At 39.9% G+C, this 16,476-nt stretch overlaps 1 protein-coding gene and 1 long non-coding RNA gene across 4 annotated transcripts in view; both read left to right on the top strand.

Annotated features, from left to right (window-relative positions):
* LOC133526935 (dynein heavy chain, cytoplasmic) overlaps positions 1–16,476 on the top strand; it is an 83,724-nt gene that overhangs the window by 22,938 nt on the left and 44,310 nt on the right. For both annotated transcript variants that reach the window (XM_061863795.1, XM_061863794.1), the window contains 21 exons: positions 567–659; positions 1,378–1,592; positions 2,178–2,304; positions 2,589–2,691; positions 2,908–3,130; positions 3,460–3,607; positions 4,061–4,166; positions 4,731–4,940; positions 5,904–6,050; positions 6,205–6,377; positions 6,871–7,038; positions 7,494–7,659; positions 8,287–8,472; positions 8,754–8,936; positions 9,679–9,801; positions 9,962–10,121; positions 10,368–10,501; positions 14,579–14,702; positions 15,271–15,511; positions 15,836–15,950; positions 16,078–16,273. In XM_061863795.1, the coding sequence (XP_061719779.1) occupies positions 567–659; positions 1,378–1,592; positions 2,178–2,304; positions 2,589–2,691; positions 2,908–3,130; positions 3,460–3,607; positions 4,061–4,166; positions 4,731–4,940; positions 5,904–6,050; positions 6,205–6,377; positions 6,871–7,038; positions 7,494–7,659; positions 8,287–8,472; positions 8,754–8,936; positions 9,679–9,801; positions 9,962–10,121; positions 10,368–10,501; positions 14,579–14,702; positions 15,271–15,511; positions 15,836–15,950; positions 16,078–16,273 (3,341 nt within the window). The remainder of the gene's footprint in view (positions 1–566; positions 660–1,377; positions 1,593–2,177; positions 2,305–2,588; positions 2,692–2,907; positions 3,131–3,459; positions 3,608–4,060; positions 4,167–4,730; positions 4,941–5,903; positions 6,051–6,204; positions 6,378–6,870; positions 7,039–7,493; positions 7,660–8,286; positions 8,473–8,753; positions 8,937–9,678; positions 9,802–9,961; positions 10,122–10,367; positions 10,502–14,578; positions 14,703–15,270; positions 15,512–15,835; positions 15,951–16,077; positions 16,274–16,476) is intronic.
* Positions 11,204–12,236, top strand: LOC133527107 (uncharacterized). 2 transcript variants are annotated; one of them, XR_009800825.1, is made up of 3 exons: positions 11,204–11,333; positions 11,534–11,721; positions 11,792–12,236. It is a non-coding gene; the product is annotated as an uncharacterized LOC133527107 (long non-coding RNA). The 2 variants fall into 2 exon arrangements; XR_009800824.1 differs by lacking the exon at positions 11,204–11,333 and having other exon boundaries at positions 11,388–11,721.

Below are 16,476 nucleotides of genomic sequence, written 5' to 3'. Positions count from 1 at the left end.
AATTCGATACGAATTAAAGAGCCCGGTAACGTTTTTTTTTTAAATTTCACTCAATTTTTGGATACTATTTTGCAGCAAATTGTAATTAATATATTAAGTAGTATGTATACATATTTCATATGGAACCCTAAAAGGCAACGTACCCGTATAAAGTATGACAATCGTGAATTTGGTGTATTTTGGGAACATGACGTTTTGTGAATCAATCTTTATGAAAATCGGGTGTTCTGATACTTTCCCGAATATCAAATTTAGGGTATTTTGGGAAAAGAGCCTTTTGTGTACCGGTTTTTATGACCTTCAGTCTATTTGGAATTGGCCCATATTGAGGAAAGTGCAAATCGAGAACGGTTCATCTTGGTAACAAGTTCATTTGAGTTTCATTCGTTATGAGAATAGTTTGTTATAATATTGGTAGTAATTGAGGAGTGGTGTATTTTGAGTTTAGTGTCGCATGCACCGGAAAGAATTATTTGAGTAACTTGAATGCTAAAAGTCAACAACAACTGGTCAGTGTTAAAGTACTATCGTTTAGAATTTATTTTCAAGCTTACATTATTTTACAGTTATCAAGCCCTGTGGGATTTGCAACCAGAAACGCTGTACGGCCGCCTTGGCGAGGACATTACCTTGTGGATCAAGTGCCTTAACGATATTAAGTAAGTCTGTGGTTACTATTTTATTTTTTTATTTTATTCGATTAAATAGCTAACACCATAGCGTCACAAACTCAGTCACTATATATAATTACCACATTCACTACTATCATTGCTATAGTTGTGTAACTGATCTTAGTGGGTTCTTTTTAGTTACCTGAATGATAAGTGTAAATAATGTTATGCTATAATTGTTACAAAATATTTTATTGACTTCAACAAGGATTTTCATCTGGATCAGTGGGTCCTAAAGTTGACCGAGCTCCGACCCACTTAACAAAAACTGTCAAATTCGGGACCCACCTCTTGCTGTCTTAAATAGGGAGCATGAAATAGACCGGCCTACCTGCTGTTAACCCGATCGGTCGGCATATCGCCTTATGTTTCCCGGCCCACTCAAATTTCGCTCGCGACCCATAGTTTGGAAAATGCTGATTTTGGATATTTCTGTATTTCTGTCCAGAATTTTTAAAGACAGCTAGACTAATTTGAGAAATTATTTTCTGTTTGAATAAGTATACTTCTCAGTACGAGAGCTCCCATTGTAGTCTGATTCTGAGCGGATTCTGGAGAATTAGAGGGAGCTCTCCAGAGAACATGTTTGGGACCCGCACAACACCCGAACACCCGTACTCCATTCGTGGGTATGGGAATATGGGAAACGTTAGTATTCTATCGTCGTATAAAAGTTTCTCCCTCATATTTTAACCTCCTTTTTTAGGAAATCTCGCACAACCTTCGACACGTCCGACACCCGGCGCGAGTACGGGCCCGTAGTGATCGACTTCGCGCGCGTGCAGAGCAAAGTGGCGCTCAAGTACGACGCGTGGCACAAGGAGGTGCTCGGCAAGTTTGGCGCGCTGCTCGGCGGCGAGATGGTGCACTTCCACGGGCAGCTCGCTAAGTCGCGCTCACAGCTGGAGCAGCAGACTATCGGTGAGACTACATTACAAACTGTTCACCACACCCTAGGGAAATGTTTAGTAATTGGTGGCAGCGATCGACTTGTGGAGGAGGGAGTACGACAAAGAGATGCTCAGCAAGTTCGGCGCTTTGCTCGGTGAGTTGGTGCACTTTCACGGATAATCGTGAGACTACTATCGGCTCTCTAGAGAGGGCGCTTTAGAGAAAGAGTTTCTGGTGACAGGATGTTGTGTATTGTCTATAGTCTGTTTTATTATATACGGTACATAACACAATGTGTCATATAACTTAAAATTGCCATATTTAAAGTTCGATACTTGGTAGGCGAACACACGAAATCTCACCTGTCGTTGGGACAGTTTCACAATTGAACTTTGCTCCCTAATCCTATTTGTGGTTGATGTATGACATATTCTTCATATCTTGGCACGATCGTCATGTGATGTAAAAAGTAATGTATGAATTTGAAGTTAAGATATAGTCAGAAACAATTACAAAATTACTTTAACATACATAAGTATGCATATAATTGCGTTGTGTAATTGTAAATTAAATACATCTTTCTCTAAATAAAACCAAAAAATATGTTTTTTACAGAGGCAGCTTCCACCAGTGATGCGGTATCTCTGATTACATACGTGCAACAGCTTAAGAGGGAGGTTCTTGCTTGGGAGAAGCAAGTCGACATATATAGAGAGGCTCAGCGGATTCTAGAGCGTCAAAGGTATATTTTCTTCTTATCTTATTTTTAAAAGTAATAAATTGTCGGTGGTTAAGTAGTAAAACTTATAAACTGAAAGAAGTGTCACATAGAAAAGAAATAATAATCAAGGTCGGGTCCAAACCGCCGTCTTCAGCATTCGTGTCTAGCGCTAGCTGGGACAGAATGTGACCAATGACATTTTCTATCGCTTTCCCTTATTTTTCAGTTTATAATTTATACCACGGTACTGTATAATAATATGAAGTGTTCGAAGTTTAAGCTAAAATGAGTAACATTTGTTATAGATTCCAGTTCCCAGCTCAATGGCTGCATGTTGATAATATTGAAGGAGAATGGAGCGCGTTCAATGAAATTATGCGTAGGAAGGATTCTTCTATTCAGACCCAAGTAAGCTAAATTCACTTTGTTATGACTAAAGAGCAATACAATCCATCAAATGCTTTGTAAAGAACTGTTAATTATATTAGGTCTAGTCTAATGTAGACTTCTATTATATCGCCAATAACGAAAAGCTTGATTGATACTTACTTGTTTGTGAGTTTTAAAATCGCCTGTCGCTTTGTCGTACGTTTGGTACCTAAGCATATTTTATTCAATCATTAGGTCGCATCTCTCCAACAAAAGATCGTAGCCGAAGACAAAGCAGTCGAGACTCGTACTCTAGAGTTCCTTACCGAGTGGGAGCGAAGCAAGCCCACCGATGGCTCGACTCGGCCTGAAGATGCTCTAGCGAGATTGCAGGCCATGGAGGCGCGGTACACCAAGCTGAAGGATGAGAGGGACAACGTGGCTAAGGCCAAGGAGGCTTTAGAGCTGCATGATACAGGTAAAATTAACCACAAATGTACTTAATAATGTGGGAAGCATGACCACTGATGGTTCGACGAGCCCTGACGACGCCGTTCCAAGTCCCCAGGCTATGTAGGCAAGGAAAATTGAACTTTGTTATGCATTTTTGTTGAATCACGGGAGTCGTTTAAAGGTTTTTGAAGTGCATATAATAATAGACTATGTCTTCAAAAATCGCAAGCATTTTAGATTCTAATAGCAGGAAGTACTTAGATCCTCACTCAAAGTGACTTAAGGCGCAATCGGAACAATAAGTTCAAAATGGCGGCTACTTTTTGAGACTCTAATTTTGAACTCGTTTCACAGGAAGCTCAGTGAACAACGAGCGCATGACCGTGGCGCTGGAGGAGCTGCAGGACCTGCGCGGCGTGTGGGCCTCGCTCAGCAAGATCTGGACTCAGATCGACGACATCCGCGAGAAACCCTGGCTGTCGGTGCAGCCTAGGAAACTCAGGTTAAATTTATTTATCTGTCACTTGATGTAGTGGAATTGAATGAAATTGAGAATTAAATACCCTAGAAGAGAGAGAGAGAGAGAAACAGATGATTTAATTTAATTTGCAAAGGTGTCTGTCTAATTGGATATTTGCTATAATGTAATGAAATAAAATCATCGACGACGTCAGCTTAATTTGGAATACTGTAGACTTTAAATCCATATAAAATAGTACATAATGAGAATGCCAACGCTTTGAATAACTTAAGCCACAAACTACAGTGGTCTAATAACACATAGTAAAACTAGATAGGACCTGATGTATTAAAACAATCGCATAACTATGTTAACAATTATTTTGTGCTCTAGGCAGGCAGTTAGGAGGCCAAATAGGATGAACTCTCTCCCTCTGACCTACAAAATATATTATTGATTAGTTTTTGTATTTATTTTGAACGTTTTGTTGTTTAGGCAACAATTGGAAGCCATGCTGAACGAGCTCAAAGAACTACCGGCGCGTCTCCGCATGTACGACAGCTACGAATACGTTCGCAAACTGCTGCACTCTTACACCAAGGTACAGTACTCTTGTTAATACTCGTACCACTATATTGTCATAAAAATAACCAGTTTTCTGGGTTGACAATATTATTATTATTTATTTATTTATTTATAAAACAATTTTTACATTGTGTTTAAATTATAATTATTATAAAATTACTTAAAACTACATGAACAAAAACAAGAAACATGCAACTAATATTAAAATTAAGACATAAAAGCACGAAAACTAACAATAAAGTTATAGCCATGGAAATAAAGCTCTAAACGATTCATGTAAAAAGACCCTCTTTGTCGCTTGCCATAAGGACACTTTGACAGGTTATTCGTATAAAGATACAAGCAAATCTCGTTCTAATGGTAAGCGCCAAAGTGGGAACTTTTTACTGGACTTGGAAACATACACTTTTTTCTCTCGATTTTCGCCGTATTACTATTACTTATCATGTCAACATCCCGAGCGAGCATATACATTTTGCGTATAAATTGGGAGTTTTTTTCTCTTCTAAAGTCTTTCGGTCACTGAGCTACAGTAACTTGTCTTTATTGTTGATGTATCTAATTCGTGATATCTCCGAAGGTGAACATGTTGATCGTGGAGTTGAAGTCGGACGCGCTGAAGGAGCGGCACTGGCGGCAGCTGTGCCGCGCGCTGCGCGTGGAGTGGGCGCTGTCGGAGCTGACGCTGGGGCAGGTGTGGGACGCGGACCTGCTGCACAACGAGCACACCGTCAAGGACGTCGTGTCCGTCGCGCAGGGCGAGATGGCGCTCGAGGAGTTCCTCAAGCAGGTGCCGTCCGCTATATTACTACTTCATTTTCTAATTATGTTTTGCGATTAACTGTTTAAAGCGGTCACTCCTCCAGTACCCAGTCGATGTCAGTCGCTCAACCTTAGAGTGAGAAAGCTTTAACTTGATCGCTTTCTTATTTTGAATGCGCATTTTGAGATTTTGATTGTCTCTGACGCCAATCGGGTTATCAAATTACTTGATGAAACCTACTTCCAATGAGACCTAGATTTAGATCTCTAGAGACTTATCACTTACGTTAAACTTCCGATACTTAAGCAAATTATATAGTATATTACTTTACATACCGAGGGCGGTAAAGTAAAAAATGTCTCAGATCACATGTAATTGTCGGCCAAAACGAAACTAAGATCGACAAACATGTGATCGGTGGCTTTCTTATTTACTGCTCGACGGATCCGGAAAGCGGCAATTTCGTTTAGCGCAACGGGCTGAAAGTTAACGCCGGAGAGCAAAAAAAAGATTGTGCTGCATATTTATTTTTTTATATTAATTAATTAATTTATTTTTTTATATTTATTTTAACAGGTATTCACCCCGCGTTGAATGGCCAGAGCCATTCAACGCGGGGTGAATACCTGTATGTTAGTCTCGCCTGAACGACTGATAGGTATTACCATTCCATAGATTTAAAAAAAAAATCATTGCTGAAATTGAAAAAAAAAAAAAACATCACTGTATTTGCAACTGGAAAAGCGCTTAGACAATCAATGACATTCGATACAAAAAGAAAAAATTCCTTATCAGGCGTAGATGAAATCAAGGATTAAACACGAGTCAGTTTCACTTATAAATATTACAATTGGTTAGCAGTAGTCCTCACTGTGTCGTCAGGACTCTAGGAAATACCAGAAGATTTATCAATAAGGTGATGCGAAAAATACAAATAAAGTAGTAGTTTACAAATATACAATAATTATTAACTTAATGAATTTGATTCAGGTTCGCGAGTCATGGCAGAGCTACGAGCTGGACCTGATCAACTACCAGAACAAGTGCAAGATCATCCGCGGCTGGGACGACTTGTTCAACAAAGTCAAGGAGCACATCAACAGCGTGGCTGCTATGAAACTGTCGCCTTATTATAAGGTACCTTATGGTTCAATTTTGTGTGACACAATAAATGGATATTATACTGTTTAAACATGGTTTTCTAGTATTTGCTGAACACTATTTTAAAACGGTTACGATGAGGCAAAAAAAAATGGTTCACGTACTTACTGACTTATTTTGGCGTGTTAAGGTATTCGAAGAAGAAGCCCTCACTTGGGAGGAGAAGCTCAACCGCATCAATGCGCTGTTCGACGTGTGGATCGACGTGCAGCGCCGCTGGGTGTACCTCGAGGGCATCTTCAGCGGCTCGGCCGACATCAAGACTCTGCTGCCCGTTGAGACTAGCCGCTTCCAGAGCATCAGGTGCGTTTAAATGCTAATTTATTTGCGTACCTGTATTATCAGGTTGTTATAGAAAGATAGGCTTAACCGCATCAGCGAGCTGTTCGACGTGAGGATCTACATGCAGCTTTGCTAGGTGTGCCTCGAAGGCATCTTCAAATGTTCGGCTGACATTAAGATGCGCGCAGTTACCCATTTAAACTAGCCGCTTTCAGAACATCAAATACGTTTAAATTGCGAATTTACCACAAAGGGTAACTTCGAGGTACGACGACGAAGAAAGAGGACCATTATCAATATGTGTATATGTCAAGGTGCACCCAGAATCCAGTACATTCTGGGTGCACCTTGACATTTACACACATTGATAATGGTCCTCTTTTTTCATTCTCTCTCTGGCGAATGCGCTACGAATGCGACGGTTGCGCACGCGAGCAGTTACCGAGTACATTCACGCCAGAAATGGACGCACCTTTATTTGAGAAGGTTGTATTAAATGTTTATATTGTTGCAGTTCCGAATTCCTCGGGCTGATGAAGAAAGTGAGCAAGTCGCCGATGGTGATGGACGTGCTGAACATCCCGGGCGTGCAGCGCTCGCTGGAGCGGCTCGCCGACTTGCTGGGCAAGATCCAGAAGGCGCTCGGAGAGTACCTCGAGAGGGAGAGGAGCAGCTTCCCCAGGTTAGCCTCTACACAAAATGGGTTGTTGGTTCTGAAACCTAAACGAGCTTTATTTTTGATGTGATATAAAGGTCTTGCTTCGATCCCTGTCATGTCATCCGTCACATTGTACATTCATACAAAAGGGCCCCATTGGTCGTAGCGTATATAACTCAAACCGGTGTTGGCGTTGGCGTAGTTTTGGTATGTACCAATTTCTGAGAACTGAAAAAAATTAATACCTGATCTTATGGATGACCTTATCTGTGTTAGGTTGTCAAATATTTATTAGCGATTTATTTAAGTAAGTATGCACTTATTCTTATTCCAAAAAAACGTGTAGCTTTTATTCAGTTGTTCCCTCCAACAGCTCCTGCGTGATTTAAGAAAACCATTTTTATTATATAACATCACAAGACGGCCAAATATAATATTACAAATGTTCTAAGCTGTTTACAAACAACATTCTTTACCAGATTCTATTTCGTGGGAGACGAGGACCTGCTGGAAATCATCGGCAACAGCAAGAACATCGCCCGCCTGCAGAAGCACTTCAAGAAGATGTTCGCAGGCGTCGCCGCCATTATTCTTAACGAGGATAACACGGTTATTAACGGCATCGCGTCCCGAGAGGGCGAAGAGGTCAGTTGAAACTTCCTTTACGAGTGCCATAGTACAGAGGTAGTGCATAATTATTTTCCATCGTATTTTCACGGAAACGTACGAACGTGTCTTGCTATTTCAGTCAGTCTCGGCACAAAAAGTAATGACGTTGACTGAAGTAGCATGGCAAATACGAACGTTTCCGAGAAAATACGATGGAAAACAATTATGCATTACATCTGTAGGAGCATTCCATAAGTTGTCCTGTACAAAAGTATGCTTATTGTGTTTATTGTATTTTTTTTTGGATCATAACTTAAGATAAAGTCTTTTACCAACTGTGTCCAAAAGACGTGTTTGTACGGGCCACACAGTCGATAGTTTTGTGAAATGCTGCATAAGCAAGTTTGCATCGGTTGGAAGCGATATATGGCAAAAAGTAACGACGCCGCAAAAAGTTATGTGCGATGGCTTTACGGTACACAAGGGTACTACCACAGTCTTAAATTCAACTAAGTTATTTTCGTTTGATTATTTCAAGAGATGAGAGAAAGTTCGAAAATTCAGTTTGCTTGTAGCACAGTATACATTCATGCCTACATGTACTGATGACAAATTTAATTTTACATAGAATATTCCGTATTTGACACAACATTCGTTTTCTAGGTGTACTTCCTATCACCCGTCTCCACCATAGAGAACCCCAAGATCAACTCGTGGCTGTCCATGGTGGAGCGAGAGATGCGGGTGACCTTGGCGTGCAGGCTCAAGGACGCAGTCGGGGACGTCAAGCAGTTTAAAGATGGAAACGTGGACCCCCAGAAGTTTATTGATTGGTGCGACAAATATCAGGTATGTTTTTATATTGAAGGATTTGACCGCGAATACCTGCCCATTCTAGAGTGTGTATCTGTTTACCGTAGGAAAAATGCAGTTTTCGTTACGGAGAATGTGGAATTTGTCACGATTTTTTACGGGGAATGAAATTTTTCATTTCTAAAATGGAACCTTCTTCATATTATATACTCAGCACGCGTATTTATTGATAGATATCGAAGTAACAACGTTTATGATGAAACTGTAAGTAAAAAAAAAAAACATTACAAAATAGTACAAACCATGGCATCTTTCAGGCCCAAATCGTAGTGCTGGCCGCCCAAATCCTCTGGTCCGAGGACGTGGACGCGGCCCTGGCGGCGGGCGGCGGCGACGGGCTCAGGAAGGTCCTCAGCCACGTGGAGAACATGCTCAACATCCTCGCCGACTCCGTGCTGCAGGAGCAGCCGCCGCTCAGGAGGAGGAAGCTGGAACACCTGGTGACTTTATACAAAACGACCTAATGTGAACACTGCTACACGTCATATGGGGTTGCGCTTCCTTGATCTACAGAGTCCATCTGAGAATAGGGAATATTACGCGAAACTCTGAATAGGGGGCGCCACTACCACAATCCATCACAATCTGAGGGTTTACCACGAAACAAGAAAATCGAAATTTAGTTATCCGACCTCTATCATTCTTGCATATTCGAGCGATAGAGAGGCAGATAACTAAATTTCGATTCTCGTGTTTCCTGGTAGGCCCTTTGTAAACAAACCGCCTTGATGCATCAATCTCATATTTTATTATCTGTGAAAACTTGTCAAAAAACAGTTTAAGGCACAGTCTGTATAAGTTACTCTATGATTTACGACGAGTGCTAGTGCTGCACTCTGGCGGCAGATCATTGCAGTAATACTCCCTATTCCCACTGAATAAAGGTCCCAGCCCCATATGTTTCTTGTGACAGGCGTGAGACTCTGTTTTATTATCAATGCGCTTTAAAAGTCTCGCAGTCAGCTCTTCTATGTAGTAACTATACATATCGAAAATTCAACTTTATTGATGTACTATTAAGGTGTACATTTCGTCATTAAACTTAGAAACCCATTAATTTCACGTTCCAAATCACGACTGTCGCACTATTTGTCAGTAACGTCGATCTTGTATTCTAAGCTCGAATCTATAGTTAGGTGTACAGTCATAGTACGTTACATTTACGTTGCCTTTTCGGTTTAGATCAACGAGTTCGTCCACAAGCGAACAGTGACGCGTCGGCTGATCGCCTCCGACGTGAACAGCGCGCGCTCCTTCGAGTGGCTCTGCGAGATGCGCTTTTACTTCGACCCCCGGAACAATGACGTAAGTGCCCCAAAATGTAACACCTATAATGTAGACCTTACACACATTGCAATAAGGTTTCCTGTATTTTATACGTTTCATTATTCCATCTCAAGTGTTCTTACACCATAAAAGCTTGAATTTCCATAAGCGCAGACTAAAAACCTCTGTATTTACTCAGGTCCTTCAACAACTGACGATCCACATGGCGAACGCCAAATTCCTGTACGGGTTCGAGTACCTCGGCGTGCAAGACCGGCTCGTGCAGACCCCGCTGACTGACCGCTGCTATCTGACCATGACGCAGGCTCTGGAGGCCCGGCTCGGAGGCTCGCCGTTCGGTGAGATATTTAAGATAACACTTGTAGACTCTTAAACTACTATAATAAACTCTAACTAACATAAACTTACACTTACACTTCACGCCAATGAACAGGGGGCGCCTGTGTTACTACTTACCCTACAATCCACTTGCGTTAGGGCCAAGAGCCACATAAAGTGTATGCACGATCGACTAAGAATGTGTATGAGGGGTTTTTATTTACATTCAGTATTTTAGGTTTCTTAATTTCGTGTTATTTTCCCAGGGCCGGCCGGTACTGGCAAGACCGAATCCGTGAAGGCTCTCGGCAACCAGCTCGGTCGGTTCGTGCTGGTCTTCAACTGCGACGAGACCTTCGACTTCCAGGCCATGGGCCGTATCTTCGTCGGTCTGTGCCAGGTAAAGTATAACTTCAGGGGGCATTCTACCAAAAGGTGTGCTTTGTTGGGGCTGTGACGCGCACGGCAGAAATCTGTATCATTATACCGTTGAATTTAACCATCAAACGTAATCATGCCAAAAACGGGCTTTTTAGGGTTTTAGCTAGATGTGTTAAATAATAGCGTCAGGTACCTGACAATTTCTGGAATACCCCTCACCAGTTGGACTGGTATAATTCGTGTCATCCACGATGACGCGCAGATTCGTCAAATCTTACCTTTAATAACATGACATTACGAGTCAAGACATGCGTCTTCGTGAATGACACGATCTATATCTTTAATAATTTCAATGGCGCCCAACGTGGGTCTTACAAGCGTAGACAATTATTTGGAAACTAAATAATTATTAATTGTTGTTATAGTCTTGGTTAAGGTGGTTCGTCACGGTCAGCTAGGCACTATTACGCTAATAGATGGCGTTGTTGTTAAAATTTGACGTATTTAATTAATTTATGTATGATAATGTAAATATTCTTAAAAAGTAATAAGTTTCACGGTAATAGTATGCTGTTTCTTACGTGTTCAACTCAGTTTGAGACGAGTAGTGTATAAAACAAGTTTATTTGTATAATTTAAAACGCAGCAGTGACAGCGAAGTATTCACACACACACACACACACTCAAAACGTTTTACGACCAAAATAAAATTCGTGAAACGGAACGCAAACTTGTCATGATTGACAGATGTCAAAGTCAGAAAGCCCATGAAATGCCGGAATCAAGTTTCAACAAAATATGTTGTATACGTGCGAAATATTTTTAAAAAATTCACCACGTCGTACAGGACGGTAAGTTTTATTTAATAGTGATGCTATTGACAACATTTTAGTTATATTAAATACACATAATGATGTTCTTGTGATTATGGCAGTATTTTAGTGATTTTTGGGACTTCGAAAGTTATGGGAAATATTGTACTCCTGATCGCATATGGATGGTATTTTTCACTGTGTGAGCAATATACTTCATGTAGTTATTACACTTGCAGATCAACGAAACTCTCGAGCAGTCAGGTGGATACATCTCTCAATATGTTCGTAATCTCAGAGAGCGTCTAAAGCGAGCAATCCGATGATAGCTTTATGCTCGACGACATTGGAATGACGAAGATTGGATCAATGCGAAATTAGCTCAAATTCAGAATACGGATACAGAAGATGACGTTTTATTTCGTGAGTAAGTATATTTTTTATTTTTCAATATGTTAAATTTAAATTCCTTTTTTAGAAATCAAATATTATTTCAGGTGAGCCATCCATCAATTTGTGTCAACAAGAACAGTCCCAAAGCACCCCAAAGCATCCAAGTAAGTACCAGTGTTTCTATTACTGACTTGATTATATAAATCATGCTATTTATTTAATAATTTCAAGTAATACTAACTACATTTATAGCAATTAAAATATATGTCCGAGCTTATATTTTCATTGTTATGTATATATAACTGGTGGGTATTACCTGTTAGCCTGCCCCAGAGTCACCGATGCCAAGCCCTGTTCCCAAGGTATAACAGAAACTCTGCTTTGAAGCCTTATGATGAAATGGGATTCTTACTGTCAAGACCTGATGAAGCATTACAAGGATCCCACAGAGAGCTTAAGTATTTTATGGGCATAAATATAATAATGGAAGTGCCTAGCCCTGTTGCAGTGCACTGCTCTACAAAAATAAAACAAATCATAGAAACTAAATATGGTGTTTTAATCTTCTACCAGTATAAAAAAGTTACACATCTTGTAATACCCTAAATTCAATACTATCACTAGCTTTTGTTAGGACTAAGTTTCTAAGTTCGATATTTCATAATTCTTCTTTTTAGGGTTCCATACCCATAGGGTTAAAACGGGACCCTATTACTAAGACTTGACTGTCCGTCTGTCACCAGGCTGTCTCATGAACTGTGATAGCTACAGTTGAAATTTAGACAATGATGTATTTCTGTTGCCGTTATAACAACAAATTTAATACTAAAAACAAAATAAGATGGAATGGCACCATATATCTGCCCTAAAGTTTATCTTGCTAGTTTAGCATAGAAAATATAATCCATGCACAATCAGAATGGGACCAAACCTAGCCGATGACCTTATTTAGACAAGGTTTCATAATTTTGAATTTTTTTCCAGTCACCATGACTAGGTTCCATCCCATTCTAAATCACGCGCGAATTACAATGGGACACAGACAAAGAACAGTTTAGATAAAGATAGTTTATTTTTCAATATGATAACAGTTTTTTTTATTTACATTTACTACCACAAAGAAACATTTATACATTTTAGATTTTTCCTTGTTCTTCGCAGTACAATCTCGGGCAATATACAATTTTTATAAAAGTTTACCAGTTTTGGCAACATCTTTTCTATAAAAGTTTCATCGCGCTCTACTTCCAAAACTGTAATGCCATAACTTGGGGAAATGTAACAAATGAAGTGACATTTCATCATTTGTGTCACCCGCAGTTGGTCCTGGATCTGCAATCAGAATACCTATTATCAAAACTGTCTCTCATGAATACTGTAATAAAAATTACATTATTTTATCTTATGTAGGTAGTTCTAACCTGAAAGTAGTAATTGTGTTTTTTATTTATTAGTAAATTTCCAGTGTCATCCACCCATATAGGAAAATTTTGACGTTCTTAAAGAGGGGCCATTTTTGGGACTTATAAAATTTCAGTGTGATATTGTTAGCCCAACCTGATACCAACTTTTTATTACTTTATCATGTAGGAAATGTTACATTTAGTATCTTTTGTCATTTGACATTTTTCTAGAGAAAATGTAAGTGACAGAGGCAAGATAGGTGAGACAACAAGCAACCTCACCATCACAACCTCACCTATCTCCAGAACTACTGGTCTTAGGGAGATATTTCACATGACAAAACATACTTAATTGAACATTTCCTACATAACGTAATAAAAATTTAGTGTTAAGTTGGGAAAAAAATATCACACTGTAATTTTCTAAGTCCCAGATACGGTCCCTCTTGAACGATTGAATAACAAACATGTAAACATTTATAATATAGTGGGATAGTGAAAAAGATATAGAAAAGTCAGCCTCCATTGAACTTACCTTTTGATTTCTCCGTGATATCGTTTCATTTGCCCATGGCTGCGTTTCCGACTCTTTCTCGGGCCTGAGTATTGATGGTTTTTATAATCTTTTCGGGATGTTTGTGGCATTCTCTCGATAAAGTTCACTATTAGAATCAAACTAGCGAAACAAGAAACAACAAGACTGCCGCCAAACTGCCAAGAACGTAGTGATTATATGCTCTTTGCCAAACTGCCGGTGCCGCGTGCCGGTCAATCAAAATGACAGTGACGTTTGGTGAAATGAAAAATGAAATTTATCAATTTACACAAACGCCTCGTTGCGCGCTTGAGCCGTGCGGAGTGAAGAGCGGCATCGTCGCATTTTCGGCCAGCTCGCAACGTAGCCTTTCAACGCACACACTGAACATACGCTTAGTGTACGACGCTGTCACCGTTCACTCACACATTGACAAATTTTAACTAAAATATCGTTCTCAGTTAAGCTATTATTCAAATGTTTTTATTACAAAAACATAATTTCCCGCAAACAAATATCAAATTGAATATTAATGGAAGTGGTTTCATTATAAAACCATGCTCCATTCGCCCATAATTGGATAAATACATTAGTATGAAAAACGAACCACCTTAAATCAACATGATTTTGTAACACTACTAAGAAGTAAATTTCTAAATTCAATAATTTTAAGATAAGATGAAATAATGTCTCCTGGATTTTCGAAAACCTATAGGTGCATGCAGATCTGGCAAATGCCCCGGTCGCTTGCCATCCGCAAACCGCTCATGTAATACACATGCAAATTACTATGAACATTCGAGTTTGCCAACATTTACAAGACGACCTTATTACACAAACTTACAGTCAATGTCTTAGAGGCGTGCAAAAATATTTTGGAGCGTTGGTGTGTAAATATTTTTGCAAAATCGACTGTACTGCCTGCATTATTATAATGTATAAATTTAAAAAAGGTTGGTGCCTGGGGCTGCTTCGACGAGTTCAATCGTCTGGAGGAGAGAATGCTGTCGGCCGTGTCGCAGCAGGTGCAGACCATCCAGGAGGCGCTCAAGAGCCACCAGGAGGGCGACAATACTGGTACCTTACTATTTGATCCATTTTGATATTAGTTACCAATGACGTAAAATAGCTTTTGAAGTGCTATGTCGTGAAATCCTAGGATCCAGTGCATTGTGAGATTATTTTATTTAAAGATAACTGACAAATTGTTTTTATCGGTTCTTACGGTATATGTTCAAAAATCCCTCTAGACTAGATTATTGGTTATCTATAAGAAATTTATATTTTTTTGTAAAATGCTGTTCCTTTATTTACCGCGCGAAAGAAATTCTTTCGTATGTCCGGATGTTCTCGTCTACAGGTAAATTGTATAGATTTTTTTGTCGATACAGTTTTACTAAATATTTAAAAATGGCGGAACCAAGAGGGTTTGCGAGGTCTACAGCTCACAATACCACTAGTTATTGAGGTCTACTTGTTCCTAAACAGTATGGTACGTTACTCAATCGAACTAACTTCCAAATTACTACTGTTATTCAGAATGAAATTGATTAATTATACCTAATTTTATTTTTATCGATAAGAGAATCTTAATACTGAAAATCACTTTAACCACTGCAGCCTTAAATATATCTTATCATTCCAGCCAAATCCATAACCGTGGAGCTGGTCGGCAAGCAAGTCCGCGTCAGCCAAGACATGGCCATATTCATAACCATGAACCCTGGATACGCGGGCCGCTCCAACCTTCCTGACAACTTGAAGAAACTGTTCCGCAGTTTGGCTATGACCACGCCGGATAGACAGTTGATCGCTGAAGTCATGTTGTTCAGTCAAGGCTTCAGGACTGCTGAGAAGCTGGCCTGCAAGATTGTACCGTTCTTCAAGTAAGTTATAACGTTTTTAGAATAGTTTTGCTAAATACCTGGGTATGAGGTTCGGTCCTACCTACCTGACAACTTGGAGAGGTTCCGCAGTTTGGCAATGGCCACACCCATAGACAGCTGATCGCTGAAGTTATGTTGTTCCGTTGGCTTTAGGACTGCTGAGCCAGCTTGGCTTGCAAGATTGTGCCGTTCTTCAAGGAAGTTGTAATCTAGTCACATTTGGCAAAAGGGGAAAGCGTGTATACTTTGTATCTCTTAGATTATCAATATGAAGAATATACAGAGTACCCAAGAAAAATGTGTAATTGATAAATATTTTCCCAGGCTCTGCGACGAACAACTGTCGAACCAATCCCACTACGACTTCGGTCTGCGAGCTCTGAAATCAGTACTCGTTTCAGCCGGTAACGTCAAGCGAGATCGCATTCAGAAGATCAAAGTAAGTTAATTCTAATTATCATTTTGCAAAGAGTTTATTGAATTTGAATGAATTGGAGATAAAAAAAAAACTATCTAAAATCCATTCATCATTTCAATCATTCATTCATCCAATCATCCATTCGCAGGAGAATCTGATCGAGCGCGGCACGGAAGTCCCCGACGAGGCGTCTATCGCCGAGTCGCTTCCCGAACAAGACATCCTCATCCAATCCGTGTGCGAGACCATGGTGCCCAAGCTGGTCGCCGAAGACATACCGCTACTCTTCTCGCTGCTCAACGATGTGTTCCCCAATGTTGGCTACACCAGGGCTGAGATGACTGGTAAGTGGATTTACTTTATAAGTTTCTTAAAAAAAAAATTGTGGAAAATTATCTTCAGATCCGGAATAATTCATGCCAAGTAACAGCTTTGTGGCACTGATGGTTAACCTTTCAAATGCCGGAACGCGGATTCAATAAATACCTACTGCATAGATGCACGTTTGGGCATAGGAATGTAAAAGCTAAGCCACAAGAGGACAGAC

This window comes from Cydia pomonella, chromosome 17 (genome assembly GCF_033807575.1).
Source record: "Cydia pomonella isolate Wapato2018A chromosome 17, ilCydPomo1, whole genome shotgun sequence".
Classification (NCBI taxonomy): Eukaryota; Metazoa; Arthropoda; class Insecta; order Lepidoptera; family Tortricidae; genus Cydia; species Cydia pomonella.
Note: the sequence above shows the minus strand (reverse complement) of the source record. Positions and strands in the feature narration are given on the sequence as shown.